The 27847-nt window shown below is 37.9% G+C and overlaps 1 protein-coding gene across 1 annotated transcript in view; it reads left to right on the forward strand.

The window, feature by feature from the left end:
- ABCA13 (ATP binding cassette subfamily A member 13) overlaps window positions 1-27847 on the forward strand; it is a 503527-nt gene that overhangs the window by 360380 nt on the left and 115300 nt on the right. The window contains exons 53-56 of the mRNA XM_033192140.1: window positions 2892-3048; window positions 6514-6767; window positions 10494-10686; window positions 14473-14582. Coding sequence (XP_033048031.1) covers window positions 2892-3048; window positions 6514-6767; window positions 10494-10686; window positions 14473-14582 — 714 coding nt within the window. The remainder of the gene's footprint in view (window positions 1-2891; window positions 3049-6513; window positions 6768-10493; window positions 10687-14472; window positions 14583-27847) is intronic.

Genomic DNA, 27847 nt, shown 5'->3' on the forward strand with positions numbered 1-27847 from the left:
AAGTGATGGAATCATAGCCAGTTGGAAACCACACTGGAAGACTCTTCATTCATCTAGCAACAGGAACTCTCGTGTGACTTCATTTAGGACTATGTCTCTGATTCTTTGTTTTTCTTAAATAATGCTTTGATCCACTTGTCAAATATTTAAATGACATAACCCAGCATGGAAACCTGATGTAGTAAGTAACAAAGTACAGATGCTGAACCATCTCAAAGGAAGTAGAGCCTAGTGTTGAGCTGGTAATTAGTCCCTCAAGTGCAGATTGGGTATGCAGGCTCCACAGCAAGACAGGGAGGCTGCTGCACCCTTAGATTGTATTGCTGAATGTGGAGATGCTGATCAAAGCAGATGATAATCTTGCTGTGTGTTGTGCCAGGCCAACCACATCATGTTCTCTGTGAGGTGGCCTTACCTAAACTCCCCTAAGTCCCAAAATGCAAAATTTAACAGAGAGAGAGCTGGTTGAATATCGTGTTGTTAGAGGAGCAGAGAAAGACTCAGTCTTTTGTAGTGAAGGTTTAAGCGGAATAACATGGCTATCCTCAGCTATTTAAAGGACTGTCACATGGAAAAGAAAAGCAATTTGTCACATGTTGTTCCAGAATGTAGAGTTAGAATCGGTAGTTATAAGTTGGAAAGAGTTTTCATTCACTCTTAGAATGAATGTTATGGCAGTTATTCCTGCCCCAAAATTTGGCTCACAAACTTCTACTACTGCTTATGTTTCCGTTGCAAAATTACTTGCAATTCTATGATTTCATTTGATTCTCAAAACAGTCGCATGACGGAGTGTAGCACTTGATTTTTGTCTCAGAAGGGACAATAAAGGAAAGAGGGGAGGTGTGTGGCGTGGGTGAATATGTGTTGGGTTTTGAATTCTCTCTGTGGTAGTGTATTTCAGACAGAGGTGTTGATAATGTACAGCCCTAAGAAGTCATGACTTACCTCTCTGGTAATTATTTTGATTTAATTAGTTGATTATCTTATGCAGCAACTGCTTTAGAACAGCTCTTGCCTCCATTTTGTGCTTTGAAAGAATTATCTTCATGCCCACATTTTGAAGCAGATTGCTATTGAGTGTCTAAAACACTATATGATTTTATATATTATATTATATATATATCTAATGAACTATGAGAATGTATCTTTTAACCCAGGAAAGCATTCTAATATCATAGATATCATATGAAAGGGAGTGTATACTAGACTAAGAGTTAACTTGAAGGCCTGGCATGTCTTATATCATTTTGAAGTCTCATACTTTTCAGAACTTGTTAACATATTAAGAAAATCTCAGACATTTTGCAGGCACTGAAATGTTTCAGGTTAAGCCAATTATTCACCGTAAGAAAACAGTGATACATTTACCTTGAGTGAGCAGAGAACTTGTTGGAGCTCCAGATACATGAGAATCTTTCGGGAAAGTTGTGATTCAAAATCCGTGACTTCTCTGCTGATATTAGAAACCATCATTTGAAGTGTGTTTCCTTTATTGGGTGCAGTGGTATTATTTCAGGAAGGAGCTGAGGGAAGTTGCCGTGAGTGAAACCTGGCTCTAGAATGGAGGAGACAGAGTGAAGAAAATAAGATGTTTTCCTTTTAGGGACGTTTGGGTGGTATCTTAGATCCTGATGTCATCTTACACATGTGGGGACTGCTTCTAGGGTCCAATATTTAGCAATGCTTCTTACTCCCCAGTTTTGGGGCCACATGGAAATGAACCCCAGGTTCAGCTTCACCTACTTATCACCTGCAAAGCTCGATCAAGTGTCTGAACTCTTGAAATCCCCATTATTTTGCCTGTGAGATGACGGTTACAGTGCTGTCTCCTGGGTTGCTGGGGGCAAAAGGAAGAACAGGGCACACTGAGGAGTCACAGATGGTGCCTCTGTGCAATGGATGCTGGAAGAAGGCTTTCAGTTTCTATTTTTAGGCCTTTTTTTTTTATGTAGCTCTGCAGCTTTTTATATTCTTGATATCTTTTAATTCTCAATATAACAACTAAGTGTTATTCCTGCCTTCCTGATGAGAAGCAGAGCAAAGAAGCTCCTTTTGGGGAAGAAAAGTTGGAGAAGTCAGCTGACTTTCTCCAGGCCACAGAGCCAACGAGTTCAGGCCCATGTACAACCCGTGTGTTGTGACCCCATCCTGTGTTCTTTCTATTGCATTGCAGAGTCCTCTGAAGCCCCAGGAAGAGTGTGTTGTTTTCGGAAAATACTATGGAATGTATTTATGTAAAGTTCATTTCTGTTCACCAAGTGAGGAAAAATTGCTGGGCCAATAAAATTGCATCTATAATTCAGTCTTATGGCTGTCCACTTATCTGCATTTTTGTTTTCAGAGAATTCAGTTACCCACAGTCAGTTGTGGTCTGAACCACAACTGGTTCAGATATTAAATGGAAAATTCCAGAAATAAACAATTGGTTTTAAAGGGCACAATGTTCTGAGTAGCATGATGAAATCTTGTACTGTCTTGCTCTGTCCTGGCAGGGACGTGAATTTCCCCTTTGTCCAGCACATCCTCACTTCAGATCTGGGAGTCAGAGAGTTACCAAATTGATTGTCACAGCCTGGCAGTGCTTGTGTTCAGGAGACCCTTGTTTTACTAGATGGCCTCAAAGTGCTAGAGTAGGCATGCTGGCATATTACTGTAATTGTTCTATTTTATATTAGTCATTGTTCTTACTCTCTCACTGTGCCTAATTTATAAATCAAACCTTATCATAGGTTGCATGTATGGGGAAAAACATAGTGTATATAGGGTTCAGTAATATCTGCATTTTCAGGGATTCACCCCAAGGTCTTAAAATGTATCTGGCATAGATAAGAGAAAACTACTATAAATATTACGGTAAAACAAACATGACTTTTCACTTTACTTTTCAGATATGCAACTCTTCCGTGGATGTACCTGATGTCCAGAATCTTCTCCAGTTCAGACGTGGCTTTCATTTCCTATGTCTCACTGAACTTCATCTTTGGCCTTTGTACCATGCTCATAACCGTCATGCCCCGGTTGCTAGCCATCATCTCCAAAGCTAAGGTCAGTAGCTTCGTAGCATCACCTCTACACTTCTGCACCTCTAGTGCAAAGATGGTGTTAACTCACGTCTCTTGTTGCTTTTCCAACTGGAATTCAATGGAAATGCATTGGTATCCACTGTCTTTAAACTCCAGAAAGATAAATGGATTCTAATTAACAAAAAACATGTTGCCATTATAAAAGGGCTTAGCAACAATTGGTTAAAAGATGTGCTGTTTCAGCCACTCCATTCTTGAGGGTAGAGTTGTGAAGATGTTCACTGCCACATCCCCAGCATTTTCATCAGAGACTATTTGCTGATGAATTACTGATGAATGGTGGAACAGTGAGTCATTGAAACATGCCCTCTCAATGTTCACTACTGTTAGGGTCAGACTCTACAAGGTAGGATGGGCCATACCACAGCTGATCATGCTCTCAGGGCACAGCGTGTCTGAATGATGATCTGGGGGATTCTGCCCTCTTCTCTGTGATTTCTGGAACAACTTTAATTTTGCTATTTTCTAAGTGTGGCAGCCAAGGGCTTTCCTGAACATAAGGTCCATGGTCAGGAAGAATTTCTCCTTGCGAGATCAGCGCCACTCTCCAATAGGCCGTTACGATTGGCAAGTCATTTCTTAAATGTCATCTCCAGCAGGTGTCTAGGTCAAGCTGAACCCATTCGTCCTGCCACATTCCTTTCACTCCTGTCTCCTCCCCTAGTGAGGCCTACCGGGGTCTTTGCCTCTGCTTTAATACGTCTTTCAGCCCCTCAGCATCCCCAGTGCTACCTGGAGGTAAGGACTTCAGATTTTGCACTTTCCTCTGCCCCCCTTATTGCAATCCTTTTCATTCTGTTTTCTCTCTTTTTTTTTTTTTTGAGAGGGAGTCTCGCTCTGTCGCCCAGGCTGGAGTGCAGTGGCGGGATCTCAGCTCACTGCAAGCTCCGCCTCCCGGGTTTACGCCATTCTCTCGCCTCAGCCTCCCGAGTAGCTGGGACTATAGGCGCCCGCCATCTCGCCCGGCTAATTTTTTGTATTTTTTTAGTAGAGACGGGGTTTCACCGTGTTAGCCAGGATGGTCTCGATCTCCTGACCTCGTGATCCACCCGTCTCGGCCTCCCAAAGTGCTGGGATTACAGGCTTGAGCCACCGCGCCCAGCCTCATTCTGTTTTCTTTTCTCAGCTCTGGCCACACTGTTCTCTCCTGATTCCCTGCTGTTTATATGGAGTCTGATTCCTCAGTAGTTCCCAAATGTTTGGCCAACTCAGAGGCTGAGAAAATGACCTGGAAAAGCTACTGAGCTCCTAGTTTTGAAGCATGTGCTGCAGTTATCATTTAAAATCAAACAGGGGCTGATGCCTGTTTAATTGGGATGAGTCTACTTCCTCATGGCTGGACTTTCAGAGACTTAGTAGATTTGCCAATGATAGCTAACATTAGTTTTTATTATTGTGCTTCCTATTTTGATAGAAGCAGTGAACTCTGTAAACATCAATTATGCATTCAGTGAAGGTAATAATCTATTTTGGTGATTTTTTACAGATTTATTATTGACTCTGATTTATATTAATATGTCTACACTTTAAAGAGAAAACTTGCAGAACAATTAATTGGCTTTAGCTTGAGAAGAAAATTGAAATCAGTAGAGATAGTGTACAATTTTCCTCCTCCCTCATTGGATCTCTAACATGACATGAATCATGAGGATGTCAACCATGAACCATGGTGAAACTGAAAAGAGACTCACAGTAGATAATCCTAGTGCTGAGGAACTTGTAAGCAGAGAGCTGCCCTGGGGAGTGGAGTCACAGAAGTAAGATTTAGCTCCAAAAGAAAAAGGAAGGAGAATTGTCCATATCCAAAGAGGAAGCGGACCAGGAACATTTCCACTCATGAGGTTCTACCTGTGTGGCAAGTGGAAAGGCATTGTTACCTTTATTTATAAACCGCATTGCTTATTTGTTAAAAAAAAATCAACAGCAATGAGGTGTTTGCTGAAAATGGATGTACATCAATTGGTAACAAATAATAAAAAGCAGCTTATTGCTTTTGTTTGGGTCTTTCTTTTCCTTTGCTCTTTATTTTGATATTATTTGCTTAGGAAGCAACATTATTCAAATGTTTATTTCAAATAATATCAAATTTTCATTTGTAGGTTATAGAGCTTTGTGGCATTAATTCTTATAGAATGAATGAAAGAAACCGAAGAAGGTGACTGGATTCTCAGATCAGTCTTTTGTTTAAAAAAAAATAAAAATATTTTAAGTTCTGGGGTACATGTGCAGCATGTGCAGTTTTATTACATAGATAAACGTGTGTCATGGTGGTTTGCTGCACCTATCAACCCATCACCTAGGTATTAAGCCCAGCATGCGTTAGATATTTTTCGTAATGCTCTCTGTTTCCCACCCCATCCCCCAACAGGCTCCAATGTGTGTTGTTCCCGTCCTTGTGTTCATGCGTTCTCATTGTTTAGCCCCCACTTATAAGTGGGAATATGCAGTGTTTGGTTTTCTGTTCCTGCATTAGTTTTCTGAGGATAATGGCTTCTAGCTCCATCCATGTCCCTGCAAAGGACATGATCTCCTTTGTTTTTATGGCTGCATAATATTCTACGGTATATCCATCTATCCAGTCTATCATTGATGGGCATTTGGGTTGATTCCATGTTTTTGCTATTGTGAATAGTGCTGCAGTGAACATATGCCTGCATGTATCTTTGGAATAGAACGATTTATATTCCTTTGGGTTTATACCCAGTAATGGGATTGCTGGGTCAAATTGTATTTCTGGTTCTAGATCTTTGAGGAATTGCCACCGCATCTTCCACACAGGTCAACAATAAGTCTTAATATCTAGTGTAACCAGTATTTAACCATTGTGTTTACAAACTATAGTGTTAATGAAATCATTTTCATTGTTACCAAATCACAGTTTATATGATGACACATTTTAAGTTCAAACACAAGATCTGGAACATATCTCTTTCCCACTGGTGAGGCTTCCTGTTGGAGTGAGGGGGATGTAGGGGGACTAAACACTCGTGTTTCCTAATTTATTTCTTTGTATAATTATCATTTTCAAAATTTTCACATAATCCTAAATCGAACACTTATGGATGGTTATTCTGTGAGTTTGTGCAGCTGCATCCCCCTTATATGTATGGATTATTTCTTAACACAGTATTCATATATTGCTAACACTTTTGTTCATACTTGTGTAGAGATCACTGTGATTTCCTTAAAAATAGATGTAAAAATCATCACTGTTCTCAAGCAAGGAAAACCTTGAAAGGTAAATACCAGTAGATCTAATATCTCGACAAGGATCTGCTTTGTTTTGATGGCTGAGAATATCAATGAGTAGTTGGTATGGGGAAGACTTGGAACACAGAGCTAACCAAGGAGAAAAAGAAGTTATTGGTATATGTTATGAAAAAGGGAATAGCTTTTAATTGGATTTTTTCTTTTTTTAACTGTACAGAATTTACAGAATGTCTATGATGTCCTCAAGTGGGTCTTTACTATTTTTCCTCAATTCTGCCTTGGTCAAGGACTAATAGAACTCTGCTATAATCAGATCAAATATGACCTGACCCACAGCTTCGGCATTGATTCCTATGTGAGTCCCTTTAAGATGGACTTTCTGGGCTGGATCTTCATGGAATTGGCCACGCAGGGCACAATACTTCTCCTCTTGAGAGTTCTGCTACACTGGGACCTTCTGCAATGGCCAAGGTGGGTTCCTAAGGGCTCATTCTCAAGCTGCACTTACTCCTACAAAAAGAGAGGAAGAGAAAAATTCATCCTGGAGGTTGTAAAATAGAAACTGTATCTGATCAGCATTATACATAGTTCTAATGCGTTAAGATTTTATTATTTTTTAAATGTTGATTGGTGTGAGTTACTGACACCAGGAAAGAAAATTTCAAAAGATCAGGGGCCAAGCTGTGAGATAATGTTTCCAATTATTTGTCTCAGTGTATTTTCACTTTGAAATGGCTGAATTTCTCTGTTACGTTGAAGCAGCTAAGGTAAATTTGGTTGATACCGCAACGATTATTTTTACGACTAAATGCCAAGAACTCTGGGAGCAGGAAGATAGGAAAATTCAGTACGGATGTCTGTATGTCCTTTGCTGGATCTTGTTGTTTATGCTGCTGTGTTCTCATCTTTGTCAGGTGAGATCGAAAGTCAGTAGCATGGGGCATATGTAGACATGTAGATGTATAATGTGGTTTATACGCATGCATGCACACACATGCACACACATGCATTCCTACTACTATAAATAGAATTTAATGTGGCCTTGCAAGAATATCTGAAATATTGTCAGATAAAACATTTGAACTACATAAGGAAGCAATGTGCTTTCCTGTGGAGGGTCCAGAATGGTATGGCTTCCCCTCCTTACCCAAGTGGTCTGAATTCATTGGCCTGCTCTTCCCAAGAGCTATATATTTCCTTCTGACCTCTACTTGAGGGAGGGATCCTTTTTGGAGAAATTACCAATTAAGACCATGTCACTAGAAATCTATTAAGGATTATAAAGACACATGATTAATGATTTATGGTGATCCCCTCATAGAATTATTTTTCCTTTCAGCCATTTCCTGACATTTTGTTACATAACCCCTTTTAATAAAGGAAAGTAGGCACAATTTTGAATATAAATCCCAATGTGCTTTTGAATTGGCCACGTCACCCTGGAGTCTGCAGATTTCCAATAGCTGAGTGAACCTGGAGTAAAATGCGGAGTGCCTTTTAAACATAATTTGTTCTCTGATGTCCCTTACTAGTTTAGTGTATTTTAAAAACCTATAATGTAGGATCCCCCTTGGCAGGTTTCAGGGTACTCCATTTTCCTATAGTATCAAAAGATTTTTCTTTAAAGAAAAAAATCTGTATTACCTTTACTTTCTAGAGTTGTAAGTATAAGTTGAATTGTATTTTAGAATAATGTCCTTGTTATCCACAGTGAAGAGTCAATATTTTTCTCTACATGAAGGTTACAGAGCATAGAAATTTAAGTGAATTTAGACATTAGTTGCTTACTACCATTTTATGGATAACTGTCATAATGACTGCATGACCCAGTCAATTTACTTTTAAAACCCAGATCTAACTAAACCACTAATCATTGTTTGAAAGGTAAAGCCCAAGGTTCTTAGCAAGCCCCCCACGCCCCTGTCAAGTGTGGTGCCTTCTGCTCAGTGAAGGTGTCTGTGATCCCCCTTCCATCCCCACAGGGATATTTGTTGCCCTGACTCTGGGGCTGGGCTGATGCCTTCTCAGTGTTCCTGTTACGCCCTCTTTCTCTATTAGGGTACATCTATGTTGCTTTATAGTATTGATATGCGACTCATAATTGAATCTTGGAAGAAAATAGAAAGACCCTGCCCTGTGCAGCTGGGAATGGATAGATCCTGCCTTCCCAGCCTGAGCAGGGCCCCTGTCACCTGCACCCACTGCTGGACGTGAGTGCTGAGATCCCACTTTCTTGCTGTCCTTCCCTAACCTGCGCTGGCTCCTGTCCAGCTGTCCCACTGTCCTGCTGCTGGCCTTGGGTTGTTTGCCAGGAATTCAGGTTTCCATTAGGACCTGGACCCTAGTTCCTGCCTTTTTTGTCTCCTGCCTGGAGCTGCACTTTTGCTTTCTATACCCTAGGTGCTGGCTGGGTTGGAACAGCCACACAGTTCAGATGTGAGATATGCTGCATATCTGGAAAATCCTGCTATACTTAGGTCCCATCTGAATTCTTCCTATTTAATATAGAGATCATTGGTTAGTCATTTTCAGTTAGAGGATACCTAAGTGGCACATTTCTGGGCATAGTTGGATTCCTGTATTAGGACACTGGATTGTTGTGAGTGGGTGGATCAGAAGTAACCTCAGTCAATTGTCTCCACCAGCCAGAATGCCTTGAGGAGATGTAAATGAATGTGCACACCTGGGCCCCTTCCTGGAACTCTGCAATAAGAAGCTCTGGGGATGAGACCCAGGAGCTGTTCATAAAGCTTCCTCGGTAATCCTCCTGAGGAGAGGATGAGCAAGCTGATGTGGGTTGCTGTGAGTACTGCTCTGCCAGGCAGGAGGGAATACAGGTGGCACAGCTTCCTGTTGGAGTGTGAAGACCTTTGGAAGTCCAGGACAGGGGGAAAGGCCACTAAACACACCTTCATCTGGGGAAGGGAAATAACATTCAAGCAGAAAAGTGTAAAATTCAATGAATTTTCACAAATTGAACAGACTCATGTAACCCCCTCTCACTAATAAACTGAATACTACCAACACTTCAGATGGTCTGTCGTAAACTTCTCCATCAATAGCTGCACCCAAGGTAACTGCAATCCTTATTTTTATTTTTATTGATTCATTTTTCATGCCTTTGAATATTATATAAATGAGGTCATATAAGATAGAATTCTGAGTGTCTAGCTATTTTTCTCATCATCTATGTTCTGTGTAGAATAAATTATATATTTGTCAAATGGTGATTTCATGTGTGGAAAAATAATAAAGAAAAATTGCCAGGAATACTGGGAGCATGCCAAGGATATTGGATTTTATTTTTGATACCTTTTTTATTTCGTAATAGTTTAATAATCAGAAGAAGTTGTAAAATTATTATCGAACATTGCTAATGTACCTTACACCTAGCTTCTCCCAATGATAATATAATGATATACTACATGGCAATTTACACTGTCAAAGCTAGGTAATTGATTTTGGTTATGATACTAACTCAGTGGTTATCATTAAAATATAATCATTAAATATATTTTAAATGATTAATATTTTAAATATATTTTAATAATTAAAATGTTGGCATATTATAGTTTGCAGGGGAAATTGAAATTTATTTGAAAGTCAAATGTGTCAGAATGGAAATTATAAAGATTAAAAAGTGAGCAGCTCAGATTTAGAGAAAATAAGAGTTGAAAATAAAGTTTGCATTACTCTGATAGATACTTATTGAATACTTATTGCAAAGTATTGTGCAAGTGCTGGTTACATAATCCTTTTATATGATTCAACATATACTGTGAACTTACAATGTTTGAGTACTTTTATATGCAGTCTACTTTATTAAATGGCTCTTTCAGTAAAAGTGCTTATTAGGTAAATGCCGTATAATAATTTTGTGATAAGCTATTTTAACATTTAGTGTAAAAGTCTGGCATGACTTTATTATTTATAAAATTAAAAACTAGCTGTAGTTTTGTGTCAATCCATTTCAGTCTCTTTTAGGAACATGTATATTTCATTTATGTTAGACAATAAAAATGGATTCTTGCCTGATAATCAGGATGGCAGAACTGGGGTGCTCTGGACAAAGCTGATTGTGCAGAAGTCCAAAGGCAGTATCTTCCATTATTTACAACTCTCTGACCCTTTTCCCTCTTCTAGACTATTCCGGTATCATTTGCCAGGTGTGAATTCACTCTGATTTCATCTTCCCAGGGGTCAATCTACTCTCCAAGGCACAGTCAAATCTTCTAAGGATATAGATGTTGAAAAAGAGGAAATGAGGGTGTTTGAAGGAAGGACCAGTGGAGACATTCTTGTGTTACACAACCTTAGTAAACACTATCGGCGCTCTTTCCAGAAGATTACTGCTGTGCAAGATATTAGTTTGGGCATACCAAAAGGAGAGGTAATGAAGCTTCTATTTTTAGTCTTCCTCTGTTGTGAACCTGTGCAACTCTAATTGCTGGTCTGTTTGTGTTATTCTCAGAATATTTGAAATCAGAGCCAAGAATAGCCTTCAAATTTTGGAAATTCCTACAAAATCAGTAGGAGCAGAACCAAAAGAAGGTCTGTTGACTATTTCACAGTTAAAAACTTGGCTGATTGATTGGATTTATTTCGTTTTATAATTTTAAAAATGTCATGTGATTGCATAGTTTTAATTATGACTTGGGCTATAGGATAACTTTTTGCTGAGGAAATTTTTCTTTTAATCTAATTAAGGACCACTTTTATCTCTTACTGGGACATCAGTACTCTAAGTGTCCAATTAAGCCAATCTGGCAAAATGCTACTCTGAAAAGGTAAAGAACACTCACCCACCGTAGCAATAGCTCAGGAAGTTTTTTTCCACAGGTAAGACATTAATTCTAGTTATAATGTTTAATCAGAACTGACAGAAGTCATACAAATTATTACTGATTTGAGCTTAATGTGTAAAGGGAAATCAGTTCTGGAAGTGATTGCCTTCAATTAACTGTTAAAAATAAAAGAGCACCTTGCATTCATATTGTTCCCAGCTCCTGAGAAATTCAAAATAGGTTATATTGTTATCTGATTGGTATTTATGTTCTACTTGTGATCTGACAGTAGGTGTCTCAGATATGAGTATTCTGAGATAAAGAGAAGCCAAAAAACCAATCTGAAGTAATGCAGGCATATTCTTACTCTCTGAACTATGATTTCTGGTAGATCAGGACAAAATGTTAAGAAAGAATTTTTTTTTTTTTTTTAGTAGTTGTTAGCTTCTGCTCTAAGACTGGCTATGCAATCTTACCCATCTTATTGAACTATTTTTTTAACCCTTGCTTTAAAATTCATGATTATTTAGAGTTTTGCCAGTACCTTTCCATAGTAGTTTGAAGCAAAGGAGTGTGGGGGGGCCAAAGTTCACTGAAAATCAACCGACAAAAGGCAGATTAACAGGAAAAAGACCTATGAATTTATTTGATTATAGTTTTACGTGCTACAAGAGCAGCTCAGATTTAGAGAAAATAAGAGTTGAAATGAAGATCGAAAGATACAGGGAAACTGTCTATTTTTATGCTTAGATTCAACCAAATACGGACAGCCATGTAGAAATATGGCTGGACCAAAAGAGTATGACCCAGTTAATGCTCTTAGACTGAGAGAGGAAGCCCAGCAAGGCCTCTCTGTTTAGATGCTTTTTTTTTTTTTTTTTTTGAGTTCCTATCTAGATGTTTTATTTTTATTTTGTAAAATTTTATTTTAAGTTCTGGGATACATGTGCAGCACGTGCAGTTTTGTTACATAGTTATATACGTGTGCCATGGTGGTTTGTTGCATCTGTCAATCCATCACCTAGGTATTAAGCCTCACATGCATTAGCTGTTTATCCTGATGCTCTCCCTCTCTCCATCCTCCTGACAGGCCCTAGTGTGTGTTGTTCCCCTCCCTGTGCCCACGTGTTCTCACTGTTCAGCTTACACTTATAAGTGAGAACAGGTGGTGTTTGGTTTCCTGCTTCTTCCTTCTGGGTGTGGGGCAGGACCCTGTCTGGAATGCAGGTCTGTCTTATGACCTACAGTCAAACAAGGTAGGTCAGGTAACTTCTTTAGGGCTAATTTTTGCACTGAAAAACATGTAAGGGGGGAGAAGTTAGGGTAATATTTTTAGGTTTTATGGCTGGCTTTGAGGAAAAGAGGTTCTAGTTTCTAAGACCGCCTCAGGGGAGAAAGAGTGGCCAGAGACAGCAGGGCAGGGAAGGTCAGAGAAAAACTTTTGATTCTGAGGCTGCCTTTGAGGCCTTCACTTTGGGGTATTATTTTCTGAGTCCCAACAGGGCTAAGAGAGAAACTTGTAAAACATTGATAAGAATGATGCTCTAGGTATCTTAAATGATCCAAGATGCCATTTAAAGTTGGATTTTATTCTCTTAAGCTCTTATAAACATTACAGTTGAATGACCTAGATGGAGAGTGCTATGCAAGAGTCTGTGGAAAATACAGAAATGACTAAGATACAGTCCTGTGTTGTTTAACAATGGGAATATAGTCTGAGAAAAATGTCATTGGGTGATTTCATGATATAATATACTTTCACAAACCTACATGGCATAGTCTATGATACACCTAGGCTGTATGGTATAGCCCATTCTTCCTTCGCTACAAATCTATATAGCATGTGCTGAATACTGTAGGCAATTGTAACATAATGGCAAGTATTTGTGTATCTAAACATAGACAACGTATAGTTAAAATATGGTATTGTCATCTTGTAAGATGACCATTGTATATGCAGTTCATCATTGCCTGAACTGTCATCGACTATATGTCCTTCTCCATCTAGAAATTAATAATCAATTAGGAAACAAAATATCATAAGCATATACTATGTTACATGGGAGCATGAGCATTGTCCCAAGGCGGGGACAATGATATAATAATATAATATTTTTTGGAAGCTACAGCATCATAATAATTATTATCCTCCCAATTTCATTTTTGTATATATTAAAGCATTTTCTAAAAATAACTGAAAGGTACGTGAGTGGTATTGTCTTCACTGCTGTCAGTCCAGAGAGGGTGGCTGGGTAGGCAGGGAAGGAAAGGTGGGAGGACAGGGTACGTGGGGAGAACTTTATTAAAAAGGTAGTTTATAGCTAAGCCTTAAAGCATTGGTAGAATTTGGATAGCTGATGGTGGTGTACCCTGGGACATGGACAGGGTAGGCCTGGAGGGAGACGGACTCACATTGCAGGTGGTGGGAGAGATGCAGGGGAAGTGGGGGAAACACGGTAATTGAAGCAGGTGGCAACTCAGGGCAGTTGTGAAATCCAGGGGTCCAAAACAGGGTTATGTGATGGTTAGGTGGTGCTTGGTGGCAGAAAATCCAGAAGCAGTCACTTTCCAAGATTTGAGAAGCCGGGAAGCCAGTTTGTATCCGTAGATCGCAGCTCCTAGCCATCAGGAAACAGTTGTCTTGGAAGGAGATTGACAGAACCAGAGAGACACAGTCACCAAGGTGGACTCTCAGGCACAGTATATGCTGAGGCACATAAAAGAGACAAAGTGTAGAAAAGACAGCAAGAAGGTCATTTTTCATGTTGGCTGTAAGGCGAGATTGGATCAAGAACTGCATTGACCCTATGCTCAATGTCAGAATATAGAATTAATATCAAAATTAGCCTAGACTCTGAGTTAGGAGTGAGTTTACAGGAACTTACAGCCTCTTCAATGGAAAAAGAAGGTACATAAGAAAGCTGTGAGCACTACACACACACACACACACACACACACACACACACGTATATAGTAGAAGATGGAATCTTTTAAGAAAATACTTTAAAATATGTAAAAATGAAATCGGAGTAATAATTATCATGATGCGACTTCCAAAGAATATTGTATTATCTCTGCATAATTTGGGATAGTTGGCATTTACTCTCATCCTCTTGAGTTTTCCACACATGAATTTATTGTCTGTAAATTACTGCTGAAATTCTTATACCACTCAAGTGCCATGATGATTTTGGGAGGACTTTGTAATCTATACAGTGTTTTATACAATATTGTCATTTTAAAACTCCACAAATAACACAAACCAACAAAGTCAACCCAGAGTTGGCTAAAAGCAAGTGCTGTTTCTAATATAATTTTGATTTTATTTAACTTGTTCTATTTATTTAGCTTGTTTGATTGAGTGTGCTTTACTTAACTTTCTTTCCTCTTAGTGCTTTGGACTTCTAGGGGTGAATGGAGCTGGGAAGAGCACAACTTTCAAAATGCTGAATGGTGAAGTTTCTCCAACTTCAGGCCATGCTATCATCAGGACTCCCATGGGGTAAGATCCAGATTTCATCACGTTTGCTGCTTAAAGAGATAACAAGCCTAGAGAACCGCCAGCATTCCCTCAGTCCTGTGGAATAAAATTTGAAAACATCATTTTCCTCCAAATTTACCTTTCAATTTCTTTGAAGAGGGAAAAAGTTTCCAAATATGAATGAACTGAGCTCAGTACTTCCAGCTGGAGTAAAGGGTCAAGGAGGTCTTACTGCAGAGCAGCCAAAGGCAGACCTCCCTGGGACATATCAGGGTGGATTGGACGTGCCCAGCTCCTCTCTGCACATGGGATTAAGGGGAGCAGGAAATGGCAAAGGGGTGGCTCTTCTTTATTATCCTCTGGATAAAGCTTCAAATGTGCCCGTCAGCCTAAGCCGCCAGATGGTTTCCCTCTTTTTACCACCCAGACTTCCTCTTTCAGGTGATCATGACTCCTTCAGGGTGGGGCAGTGAACACATTAAAAACCAAGAAAGCCACCTCTAGAGGAGTAGGCAAGATGTTTATTCCCCTTGCTCTAACTTAAGTGAGGTCCCTGGGCACCCTGCACACTCAGAGGCTGCCTGAGGCCAGATGACCCCTACAGGCTCTGTGGGTAACATGCACTCATGCACTCCTGTATGTCACTCTTACCTCCGTCCCGCTTCACGGGGCTTCTTCACCTGCTTCTAAACTGTGTGCTTGGTTGGGAACATTCAGGGCATGGTGCCTTCATGCCCCTTTCTGCACCTATATGGTAGCATGTCTTCCCTTTTCCCCTGCTCTGATCAGGACTAATGTTAATGAGTTTTCTTTCTACTGCAAGAAGTTATCCCCTGCTCTAAACCTCTCTGTGCTCAATTTGCTCTTTGATTTGTGTGCTGTCAGGTTTACCCTAACAGCAAACTGGGCTCAATATCACAAACTAAAATCTTAGATCTTTAATTTCCCAGCCAGTTTCTGGCGATTCGTTCTCCACACACCGCTCCTGTGCTGCGCCTCCTTATGTGGATGTCCTCGTATCCCATTCTGTTTTCAGTACTCTGTTACAAGGCCCCAGGCATCTATCTTTCTTTTTTCCCACTACAGCAAACTCATTGTAACTTGATGGGTAGTCACATTCACAGCTGTATTTATGAATTTAAACCCAGCACCCACCGGCCAACAGGTTGAGACCCGACCTCCAGCTTTCTGTTCAGTTTCTGACCCAGAGAGATATTTATTTTTAAGAGTAGTTAGATGTTCTCAACACTAGTTTTGCAGCAATGAATATGGCACATAAAAATCGATTAAGCACCGTTCTGTGGATGTAAAGAAAGAACTGTAAAGCGTTGTGTCTACAATTTCTCACTGGAATTTTAATTGACTTTATGTTGCATTTATAAATTAATTTGGAAAGAACTAACATTTAACAATTTTTTTACAATAACTTGCTAAAATAAATATAATTCTTTTGTAAAAGTATTTTAATTAATCCTTACATTCTATTAGAAGAGAATGCTCTTATCACTAATTAATGAAATATTTTTCTACAGTTTATAGTAATGTCTCTTTTTTAAATTTTATTTTTTATTTCAATAGGTTTTTGGGGAACAGGTGATGTTTGGTTATATGAATAAGTTCATTAGTGGTGATTTCTGAGATTTTTATGCACCCATCACCTAAGCAGTGTACACAATACCCAATGTGTAATCTTTTATCCCTCACTCCCCTACCAGCCTTTCTTCCAAAGTCCCCAAAATAAATTGTATCATACTTAAAATGCATTGTATCATTCTTTTGCCTTTGTGTGTTAATAGCTTAACTTACAATTATGAGTGAGAATATAAGAATGTTTGGTTTTTCATTCCTGAGTTACTTCACTTAGAATAATAGTCTCCAGTTCCATCCAGGTTGCTGTGAATGCCATTATTTAGTTCCTTTTTGTGGCTGAGTAGTATTTCATGGTGTATATATATGTATATATGCACATACATACATATATATCATATTTTCTTTATCCACTTGTTGATTGGTGGGCATTTGGGCTGATTTCATATTTTTGCAATTGCAAATTATGCTGCTATAAACGTGTGTGCAAATATCTTTTTCATATAATGACTTTTTTTCCTCTCAGTAGATACCTAGTAGTGGGATTGCTGGATCAAACAGTAGATCTACTTTTAGTACTTTAAGGAATCTCCACACCATTTTTTATAGTGGTTGTACTAGTTTACATTCCCACCAATAGTGTAGAAGTGTTCCCTTTTTACCACATCCGTGCCAACATCTATTATTTTGATTTTTTGATTTTGGCCATTCTTGCAGGAGTGAAGTGGTACCACATTGTGTTTTGATTTGCATTTCCCTGATAGTTAGTGATGTTGCGCATATTTCATATGCTTGTTAGTCATTTGTCTATCTTCTTTTGAGAATTGTCTATTCATGTCCTTAGCCCACTTTTTGATGATATTTGTTGTTTCTTTCCTGCTGATTTGTTTGAGTTCTTTGTATATTCTGGATCTTAGTCTTTTGTCAGATGTATAGATTGTGAAGATTTTCTCCTACTCTGTGAGTTGGCTGTTAACTCTGCTGATTGCTTATTCAGCTGTGCAGAAGCTTTTTAGTTTAATTAAGTCCCATCTGTTTATCTTTGTTTTTGTTGCATTTGGTTTTTGGTTCTTGATCATGAAGTCTTTGCCTAAGCCAATGTTTAGAAAGGTTTTTCTGATCATATATTCTATAATCATTATGGTTCCAGGTCTTAGATTTAAGTCTATGATCCACCTTGAGTTGATTTTTGCATGAGGGGAGAGATGAGGATCCAGTTTCATTCTTCAACATGTGGCTTGCTAATTATCTCTGCACCATTTGTTGAATATGGTGTCCTTTCTCCTCTTTATGTTTTTGTTTGTTTGTTTGTTTGCTTTGTCAAAGATCAGTTGGCTGTGTTTGGCTTTATTTCTGGGTTATTGATTCTGTTTCATTCATGTTCCTATTTTTATACAGGCACCATTCTGTTTTGGTGTCTATGGCCTTATAGGATAGTTTGAAGTTAGGTAATGTGATGCCTCCAGGTTTGTTCTTTTTGCTTAGTAATTGCTTTGGCTATGTGGGCTTCTTTTTGGTTCCATATGAATTTTAGGATCTTTTTTCTAGTTGTGTGAAGAATGATGGTGGTATTTTGATGGAATTCCATTGAAATTGTTGATTGCTTTTGACAATATGGTAATTTTCACAATATTGATTCTGCCCATCCATGAGCATGGGATGTGTTTTGATTTGTTTGTGTCATGTATGATTTTTTTCAGCAGTGTTTTTACTTTTCCTTGTAGAGGTCTTTCACCTCCGTGTTTAGGTATATTCCTTTTTTTTTTTTTTTTGCAGCTATTATAAAAGGAATTGAGCTCTTGATTTGATTCTCCATTTGATTGCTCTTGGTGTATAGCACAGCTACTGTTTGTGTGCATTAATTTTGTATCCTGAAACCTTGCTGAATTTATTTACTAGTTGTAGGAGTTTTTTTGGATGAGTCTTTAGGGGTTTCTACGTATACAATCATATCATCAGCAAATAGCTACAGTTTGACTTCCTCTTTACCAATTTGGATGCCCTTTATTTTTTTCTCCTGTGTGATTGCTCTGATTAGGACTTCCAGTAAAACATTGAATAGAAGTGGTGAAAGTGGGCATCCTTGTCTTGTTCCAGTTCTCAGGGGGAATGCTTTCAGCTTGTCCTCATTCAGTATAACATTGGTTGTGGGTTTGTCATAGATGGCTTTTATTACCTTAAGTTATGTCCCTTCTATGCCTATTTTGCTGAGGATTTTAATCATAAAGAATGCTGGATTATGTCAAATGCTTTTTCTGCATCTATTGAGATGATCATGTGAATTTTCTTTTTAATTCTGTTTATGTGCTGTATCACATTTATTGGCTTGCATATGTTAAATCAACCCTGCATCTCTGGTATCAAACACATTTGATCATGATGGATTATCTTTTTGATATGCTTTTGGATTCGGTTAGCTGGTATTTTTATGAGGATTTTTTCATCTATGTTCATTAGGGATATTGGTGTGTAGTGTTCTTTTTTTGTTATATCCTGTCCTGATTTTGGTATTAGGGTGACACTGACTTCATAGAGTGATTTAGGGAGGATTCCCACTTTCTCTATCCTGTGGAATAGTGTCAATAGGATTGGTCCCAATTCTTCTTTGAATGCCTGATAGAATTCAGCTATAAATTCGTCTGGTCCTGGATTGTTTTTATTGGGAAGTTTTTTTATTATCATTTCAATCTCACTGCTTGTTATTGGTCTGTTCAGAGTTTCTGTTTCTTCCTGGTTTAATCTAGGAGGATTATATATTCCCAGGAATTCATCCATCTCCTTCAGATTTCCCAGTTTATGTGTGTGAAGGAGTTCATACTAGAATTGAATAATATTTTTTATTTCTGTAGTATCAGTAATAGTATCTCCTGTTTAATTTGTAATCGAGCTTATTTGAATCTTCTCTCTTCTTTTCTTGGTTAATCTTGCTAATGGTCTATCAATTTTATTTGTCTTTTCAGATAACCAGGTTTTCATTTATCTTTTGCATTTTTTTGTTTAAATTTCATTTAATTCTGCTCTGATCTTTGTTATTTCTTTTCTTCTGCTGGGTATGAGTTCGTTTGTTTCTCTAGGTCTTTGAGATGTGACTTTAGATTGGCTGTTTGTGCTCTTTCAGATGTTTTGATGTAGGCATTTATGGCTATGAACTTTCCTTTATCACAGCCTTTGCTGTATCCCAGAGGTTTTGATAGATTGTGTCACTATTATCACCCTGTTCAAAGAATTTTTGAATATTAATCTTGATATCATTGTTGACCCAGTGATCATTCAGGAGTAGGTTATTTAATTTCCATGTATTTGCATGGTTTTGAGGGTTCCTCTGCAGTTGATTTCCAATTTTATTCCACTGTGGTCTGAGAGAGTACTTAATATTATTGCGATTTTCTTAAATTTACTCAGACTTGTTTTGTCCTTATCATATGGTCTATCTTGGAGAATGTTCCATGTGCTGATGAATAGAATGTATATTCTGTAGCACATGAATGTTCTGTAATCATCTGCTGAGTCCATTTGTTTTAGGGTATAGTTTAAGTCCATTGTTTCTTTGTTGACTTTCTGTCTTGATGACCTGACTAGTGCTGACAGTGGAGTATTAAAGTCCCCCACTATTATTGTGTTGCCATCTATCTCATTTCTTAGGTCTAGTAGTAATTGTTTTATAAATTTGGGAGCTGCAGTGTTAAGTGCATGTATGTTTAGGATTGTGATATTTTCTTGTTGGGCTAGTCCTTTTGTCACTATATAGTGTCCTTCTTTGTCCTTTTTTAACCACAATTGCTTTAAAGTTTGTTTTGTCTATGTAAGAATTGCTACTCCTGCTTGCTTTTGGTGACCATTTGCATGGAATATCTCTTTCCACCCCTTTACCTTAAGCTTATGTGCATCCTTATGTGTTAGGTGAGTCTCCTGAAGACAGCAGAAATTTGGTGGATGAATTCTTATCTATTCGGTCATTCTGTATCTTTTAAGTGAAGCATTTAAGTCATTTACATTTAATGTTAGAATTAAGATGTGAGGTACTATTCTGTTTATCATATTATTTGTTGCCTGAATGTCTTGTTTGTTTATTTTCATTGTGCTATTGTAATATAGGTCCTGTGAGATTTATGCTTTTAATAGGTTCTATTTTGGTGTATTTTGAGGATTTGTTTTAAGATTTAGAGCTTGTTTTAGCAATTCTTGTAGAGCCGGGCTGGTAGTGGTGAATTGTCTCAGCATTTGTTTGTCTGGAAAAGACTGTATCTTTCCTTCATTCATGAAGCTTAGTTTTGCTGGATACAAAATCTTGGCTGATAATTATTTTGTTTAAGGAGGTTAAAAATAGAACCCCAATCCCTTCTAGCTTGCAGGGTTTCTTCTGATAAATCTGCTATTATTCTGATAGCTTTTCCTTTATAGGTTACCTGATGTTTTTGCCTCATAGCTCTTAAGACTCTTTCCTTTGTCTTTACTTTAGATAACCTGATGACTATGTGCTTATTTGCCTGGTTTTGAGGGTTCCTTAAAACCTAGTTGATGATGTTTTTCAGTGAATTTCCCGGTGTTCTTTGAACTTCTTGTATTTGAATGTCTAGATCTCTAGCAAGGTCAGAGAAGTTTTTCTTGATTATTCCCTCAAATATGTTTTCCACACTTGTAGATTTCCCTTCTTCCTCGGGAAAACCAATTATTCTTAGGTTTCGATGTTTAACATAATCCCAAACTTCTTGGAAACTTTGTTCATTTAAAAAAAATTTTTTTTTTTGTCTTTGATGAATTGGATTAATGAGAAAGCTTTGCCTTTGAGCTGGCAAATTCTTGCTTCTGCTTTTCCAGTTCTATTGCTGAGACTTTCCAGTGCTTGTTGCATTTCTCTAAGTGTGTCTTGATTTCCAGAAGTTGTGATTTTTAAAAATTTATGCTATCTGTTATACTGGAGATTTTTCATTCCATGTCCTGTATTATATTTTTGATTTATTTAAGTTAGAGTTCATCTTTTCCTGGTTCCTCCTCAGTTAGCTTAATAATCAATCTTCTAAATTATTTTTCTGGCAATTCAGAGATTTTGTTTTGGTTTCGATCCATTGATGGTGAGCTGATGTGATCTTTCAGGGGTGTTAAAGAATTGTGTTTTGTCATATTACCAGAATTGTTTTTCTGGTTTCTCCTCATTTCAGTAGACTATGTCAGAGGGAAGATCTGGGACACTAGCTGCTGTTTAGATTCTTTGGTCCCACAGGGTGCTCCCTTGATGTGCTGCTCTCCCCCTTCCCCTAGGAATGGGGCTTCCTGAGAGCCCAACTGCAGTGATTGTTTTTACCCTTCTGGATCTAGCCACCCAGCAGAGCTACCAGGCTCCAGGGTGGTATTGGGAAGTGTCTGTAAAGAGTCCTGTGATGTGATCCATCTTCAGGTCTTTCAGCTGTGGATACCAGCACCTGCTCAGGCGGAGGTAACGGGGGAATGAAGTGGGCTCTGTGAGGTTCCTTGGTTGTATTTTTGTTTAGTGTGCTGGTTTTGCATTGGTTTGCCTCCAGCCAGGAGGTGGTGCTTTCAAGAGTGTATCAATTGCCCTTGTGGAAGAAGGATCAGGTGGTGGGTGGGGCCACAGAGTTCCCAAGAGATTATGTCCTTTGTCTTTAGCTACCAGGGCATGTAGAGAAGGACCGTCAGATGTGGGCAGAGTTACGTGTGTCTGAGCTCAGACTCTCCTTGGGTGGGGCTTGCTGTGGCAGCAGTGGGGGATGGGGGTGTGGTTTTCAGGCTGGTGGATTTATGTTCCTCAGGGAATTATGGCTGCCTCTGCTGAGTCACACAGGTTGCCAGGGAAGTGGGGGTACGCTGGCAGTCACAGGCCTTATCCTGCTGCCATACAGCCTGCAGTCCTAAAGACGGGTCTCACTCCCACCATGGCCCTCCCAACAGCACCAAGTCAATTTCCGGGCAGTTGGTGACCAGGACTGAGAACTTGCCCTGGAGAACTCAGCCTTCCTGCTGAGAAAGCAAGTGGACTCATGGTTTTCCGATGTCTCATTGAGCTAGCAGCGGTGATCCAGTTCCTTCAAAGGGTCTGTGGATTCTCTCAGCTTTCCTGGTATGTTCCTAGGGTAATTCTTGTAGCAAAAGTTCATGATATGAGTCTTCACATGTGGCTCTGTCTGTCTGAGCAGGAGCTGCAGGCTAGCCCTGCCTCCTATCCCTCTATGGTAACATCTCTGATTCTCATTCTCCTTATTGCTTTCCCTAGAACTATCAAAACAATGTGAAATGACAATGCATTTCTCATTTAATGGTGATATTTCTATTTATGAAATATGATGGATTGAAAATTGTCTATGAATTTTCATCTAATGTAGGCATTATTTTGTTTGCAATTTTATAAAAAGTTCTTATAAGAATATTTTAAATTTATCACTTTAAGGCCAGGCACAGTGGCTCATACTTGTAATCCCAGCACTATGGGAACCCAAGGTGGAGGATCACCTGAGGTCAGAGGTTCAAGACCAGCCTGGCAAACATGGTGAAACCCCATCTCTACTAAAAATACAAAAATTAGGTGGGTGTGGTGGTTATGTGCCTATAATCCCAACTACTCAGGAGGCTGAGGTGGGAGAATCACTTCAACTCTGGAGGCAGAGGTTGCAGTGAGCCGAGATCACACCACTGCACCTCAGCCTGGGTGACAGAGTGAGACTCCATCTCAAAAAAAAAAAAAAAAAAAAAAAAATTATAACTTTAACATATATAAAGTTGCATGTATTTTCTAGTTCTTTTCCTTTTGAAAATTTTGTTGTGAATAGGAGATTCTTGATTATCCATCTGTCCTTAGCTTTCCATGATAAATTTTTATTTTTGTTAGATTTTTAATATTTTTTGTTAAATTTCATATGCTGTCTATATAGATTTTATATTTATTATTAAAAAGAAAAATTAATTTGTTGAAAACTTCTTTTTCAGTTTTTGCTATTAAATATTTTGCATTTTTGTAATTTTGACAATTTATGTTTCCTTAGAAACTCATTAATTTAATTTAAAATTGCAAATTACTTATACAGGGTTATTACTATGGTTCTCTGAAAATTTGTATTTCCTTTCTATACATATATCTGTATATTTGTGTTTTATTTCTATAGTTTTACTTTCCAGATTCTGACTTTTATTTTTAAAAGGATGATATTTAATTTATTTAGAAATTCAAATTATTTTTACTTTTCAAATGTATCAAACTTTGTCATTCTTCTTAACCCCCCACCATGCTTTTCTCAATCTAGTTTTGTTGTTTTATTTCTAACTTTTTGATTTAAGTGATTTTTGTGTTTTTCATCTTAAAATAAAAAATCAAATTATGAGGACTACCAATATGCTTTTTTGTACAGCTTTTACCTTGATCCTGAAAACATAATAAGTGACATTACTGTTGTTTTTCTCTAAATGATATTAGAATAAATTTTCAGTGTCACAAAATAAATAGCACTCCAACATGAATTTTCTCAGCAAGGCAATTTTACTTCTATAGAAGGATGCATCTCCCAGATGGAGCAATGGCGAGAGCACACCTGAACATGGGAGGGGAAAGAGTTTTTATCCCTGACACAGATAGCCCTTACTGCTGTGTCATTCCCCTATTGGTTAAGTTTGGACCACACAGTCTAGGCTAATTCGTATTGGCTATTTTAAAGAGAGTAGGGGTATGAGCCAGAGTGGTGGGGTGAGCTGTTTTGGTGGGAAAGACAGTTACGGAACAGTTGATTAAAGGTGAGTCAGGTCAGAGCAGGTGACCAGGGGTGACTCAGGATGAAGCAGGTGATCAGAGGTGACTCAGGATGGAGCAGGTGACCAGAGTGCCTCAGGATGGAGCAGGTGACCAGGGGTGACTCAGGACTGAGCAGGTGACCAGGGAAACAGATGTGAACTACTGATTATAACTGGTGGGGAGGTTGTTTACTGAAATTAGGGGCACGGAGATGAGGAGAATGAGGAAGTTAAACTTTAAAATGAAGATCATAGAACTGAACATACTAACATACTGATTCTTTGAAGAGAAACTTAGAATTCACTGTATTTAACAATGACATGTACAATTTTAATACAGTATTTTTATCAAAACTTTAGAAGACTTTTTTCAGATACTCATTATCTTCTTTCTTTTTCTTTCTTTCTTTCTTTCTTTCTTTCTTTCTTTCTTTCTTCTTCTTTCTTTCTTCTTCTTCTTCTTCTTCTTCTTCTTTTTTTTTTGATAGTGTCTTGCTCTAGCACCCAGGTTGGAGTGCAGTGGCGTGATCTCAGCTCACTGCAACCTCTGCCTCCCGAGTTCAAGCGATTCTCCTGCCTCAGCCTTCTGAGTAGCTGGGATTACAGGCGTATGCCATCACACCCAACTACATTTTGTATTATTAGTAGAGATGGGGTTTTACCATGTTGGCTAGGCTGCTCTTGAACTGCTGACCTCAGGTGATCCACCCACCTCGACTTCCCAAAATGCTGGGATTACAGGTGTGAGTCATTGCACCCAGCCTGTCTTATTTCTTCCTTCAATATTTTTACAAAATAATTTTAAGGACTTTTTTGAAGTTCAATTTACATATGAAAAAGAACATCCAATGACTTTTCATAAAGTGAATGTAATTATATAATCGGTACCTACCTCAAGAAACAAAACCAGACCACCACCCCATAAATTCCATCTAATCACATCCCTCTTGAGGTTAACTCTTATTTGCATCTTTTTGTTTTTGTTTTTAATACAGCTTAATGTATTATTAAAGGCAATCTTGTAAACAAAACTCAGGACAAGAAATAGAACGTTGGCAGCTAACTTATAAGTCATTCTATGTACTCCATTCCAAACACAACCTCTTCTATCTAAATGATTTTTTATAATTCATTACTCAAGAATGTATTCCTAGACACCATAGTTTAATCCTGTGTGTTTCTAAGATACTTGATAAGGCCTCTAAGTTACTCAATTCACAGGTCCTTTCTCCATTCCTTTCATTTCTTTACAAACTGTCTGTTGAAGAACCTGGACTGTTGGATATGGAGAGTTGGCCTACAAACTTTGCTGACTGCATACTGATGATGGAATTTAACATGTTCATTTCTTCTATTTCTTTCAATTGCAGCTGGATTCAGATGTTTAGTTAGACTAGGGTTCAATCCGTTGGCATGACTAAACAGGAGATGATGTTCTCTTTCATCAAGAGGAACCTAATGTCTGGGCCAGGTGAGGTGCCTGTAATCCCAGCACTTTGGGAGGCTGTGGCGGTGAATTGTTTGAGCCCAGAGTTTGAGACCAGTCTGGGGAACATGACAAAACCCTGTCTGTACCAAAAATACAAAAATTAGCCAGTCTCATAACCCTTGTGTAAAAATAAATAAATAAATATTAAAATATAAAACTAAAAAATAGGCACGTAATAACTGGTCTTTAGTCTTTTTTTTTTTTTTTCTTTTTTTAGCTGTTAGCAGTTTTGATGTTTAATGCTTAGGTGAATTAGTCCATTGCAAAATGGTGACATTTTAACCTAGTCTTCTTGTTCTCATTTACTAGTTTGGATAATTTTGTACAGAGGTGCTTTAACTGTCTTTTATTTGGCTACTCAGAGGTACAGTTCATACAGAAAAAGAGATAGAACTTATTTACTCAGTTTTCGTGATAATTGGTTTTCAGCTGTCCTCAGAAAGTGACAGATTAGGTTTTCATGCATTTGTTTCCTTGTATCATTCTGACTTCATTCTGATAGAATTAGAGTGTATCACAAGTGTCACTTTGTGCTTAGTTATCTCTTTTACTTCTTAGAATTTTCCTTTTTTATTCTCTCCCCATTCTCCTCTAGTCATTTCTTCATCCGTATACTAGAAATAATAACTCAAATGTTTAAATGAAGGTTCAATGCTATACCACATAAAATCCACCTTGTGTAGAAACAGACATACTGTTGTCATTTAACTGCAACTAACTTACATAAAGAAAGTTGCAGATCTGAAATCAAATCTATCTTGCTCCAAGTTGCTACATGCTATATCTATTTCTGTCTGTGGGTAGATAATGCAGTTTTACTTGGGTTAATCTATGTCAATAGGTGAAATCTCAACATTAAGAACTAATTATGTTTGAGAACAGAAAGTAGAGAAAATTTGTTAGTTGAGCAAGTGTTTGAGGTTGGTATATGTAAAGAGAGTTGTGATACTACTTACTCTGAAAGGAAATCATGCTGTATGGGATTGAATCTCTCTCAAGTGTTTCCTTGATTTTTCCCTGCAGTCATAGAAGTAAGATATTTTTGTTGAGTTTGGAGGTGGGTTTTGAAAAAAAAAAATTTCTAACTTCTCTATTTACAAGTACGTGTACACAAAAGAATTGTAATTTATAAAGCAAAATTAGGTTTATTTCTTCATCCCTGGAAGACTGACTGTCTCTTTTATAATTCTATTTCATCATTTGTAAAATAATTGGAAAATGAAATTCAAATAACTACTCTTGAAAAGAAGAATAAATTTACATCCAAATAATGGTCTGCAAGTCCCTTATTATACTACATATCTGTGTAATTAGTTTAATTATAACTAAATCACGCTTGCATTAATTATATTTTAACCTTGATTATTTGTAATGTTAATTGCACATTTGTATTCAAAGAATTAAATAGGTAATTAGCAGCACAATGGAATTTTTCACTACTTAGAGGGTTGAAATGTACCTTCTTGCCTATGAAGCCCATAGCTTATTGCTACCTAATTGAAACACATCCACTCATCCATTCATTATATTAAGCTATTTTTGTCTCTTCTTTGAAGTTATATCATCTAAAACAGTGCTCTTTTACTTTCCTGTTCAATTTACCAATTTCCATGAATGCACATCTTCAAATTTGAGAGTAATACATGTCTAAATATATTTCAATATTGGCCACTATAGTTTGGCTCCGAGCATGTCATATTCTCCTGATATACTGATAGTTGTCACAAATTGACCACAGGCCGGAAATCACATGCATTATTATTATTATTATTATTATTAATTCTCTGTGGCTCTTCTTCCTACTATCGTAACTCTCAACTTTTTGTCTCAGCAAGTTGTCAAGGCTGCAGCATAATAGACTACGTCCTAGAGGAAGTGAAGACAAGGAAGTGAAGTAAGGAATTTGAGGCTAAGATTTGCTTTATGAATTTGATCAACACAGTTGAGAAGTGGCCATAAGAATAAATAATTATTTGACTTAAAACTAGCAGGCTCATATCTGGCACACTAAAGTCCTGCTAAGGTAGTGGCAAGATTAACAAAAGGCTCTAAAATTGGAGACAGGCTCTAAAATTTTGTGATGAAAATCTTATGTTGTGATATTTACTTAAAATATGAAAGGCTGTGGCGTTTTTATTTGGTCAGCACAGCGTTAAAACTTTGGATTTGGATTGGCGTTGGTTCCAGTTTGTCACAGTTGCCACCATTGCTTGTTGCCTTATTGGTGGACACCATCAAATATTTACGCATACTATTACATCTGAAATTATTGAAATTTGTGGTTCTTGAACACGATAAATGTTAATCTCATTAGCCATGATTTACTGTGCCTCTTATTCAGTGGGTATTAAGTTAGGGGCTTTATATTCTTGATCTTATTTGATAATTATAATGACAAAGAGGTTGTTATCCTAATTTTATGACAAGAATCTAATATTCAGAAAAATTAAGTGGTTGCCAGAAGTCAAACTTCTAG

The sequence above is a fragment of the Trachypithecus francoisi genome, unplaced genomic scaffold, assembly GCF_009764315.1.
Source record: "Trachypithecus francoisi isolate TF-2019V2 unplaced genomic scaffold, Tfra_2.0 Lachesis_group4, whole genome shotgun sequence".
Classification (NCBI taxonomy): Eukaryota; Metazoa; Chordata; class Mammalia; order Primates; family Cercopithecidae; genus Trachypithecus; species Trachypithecus francoisi.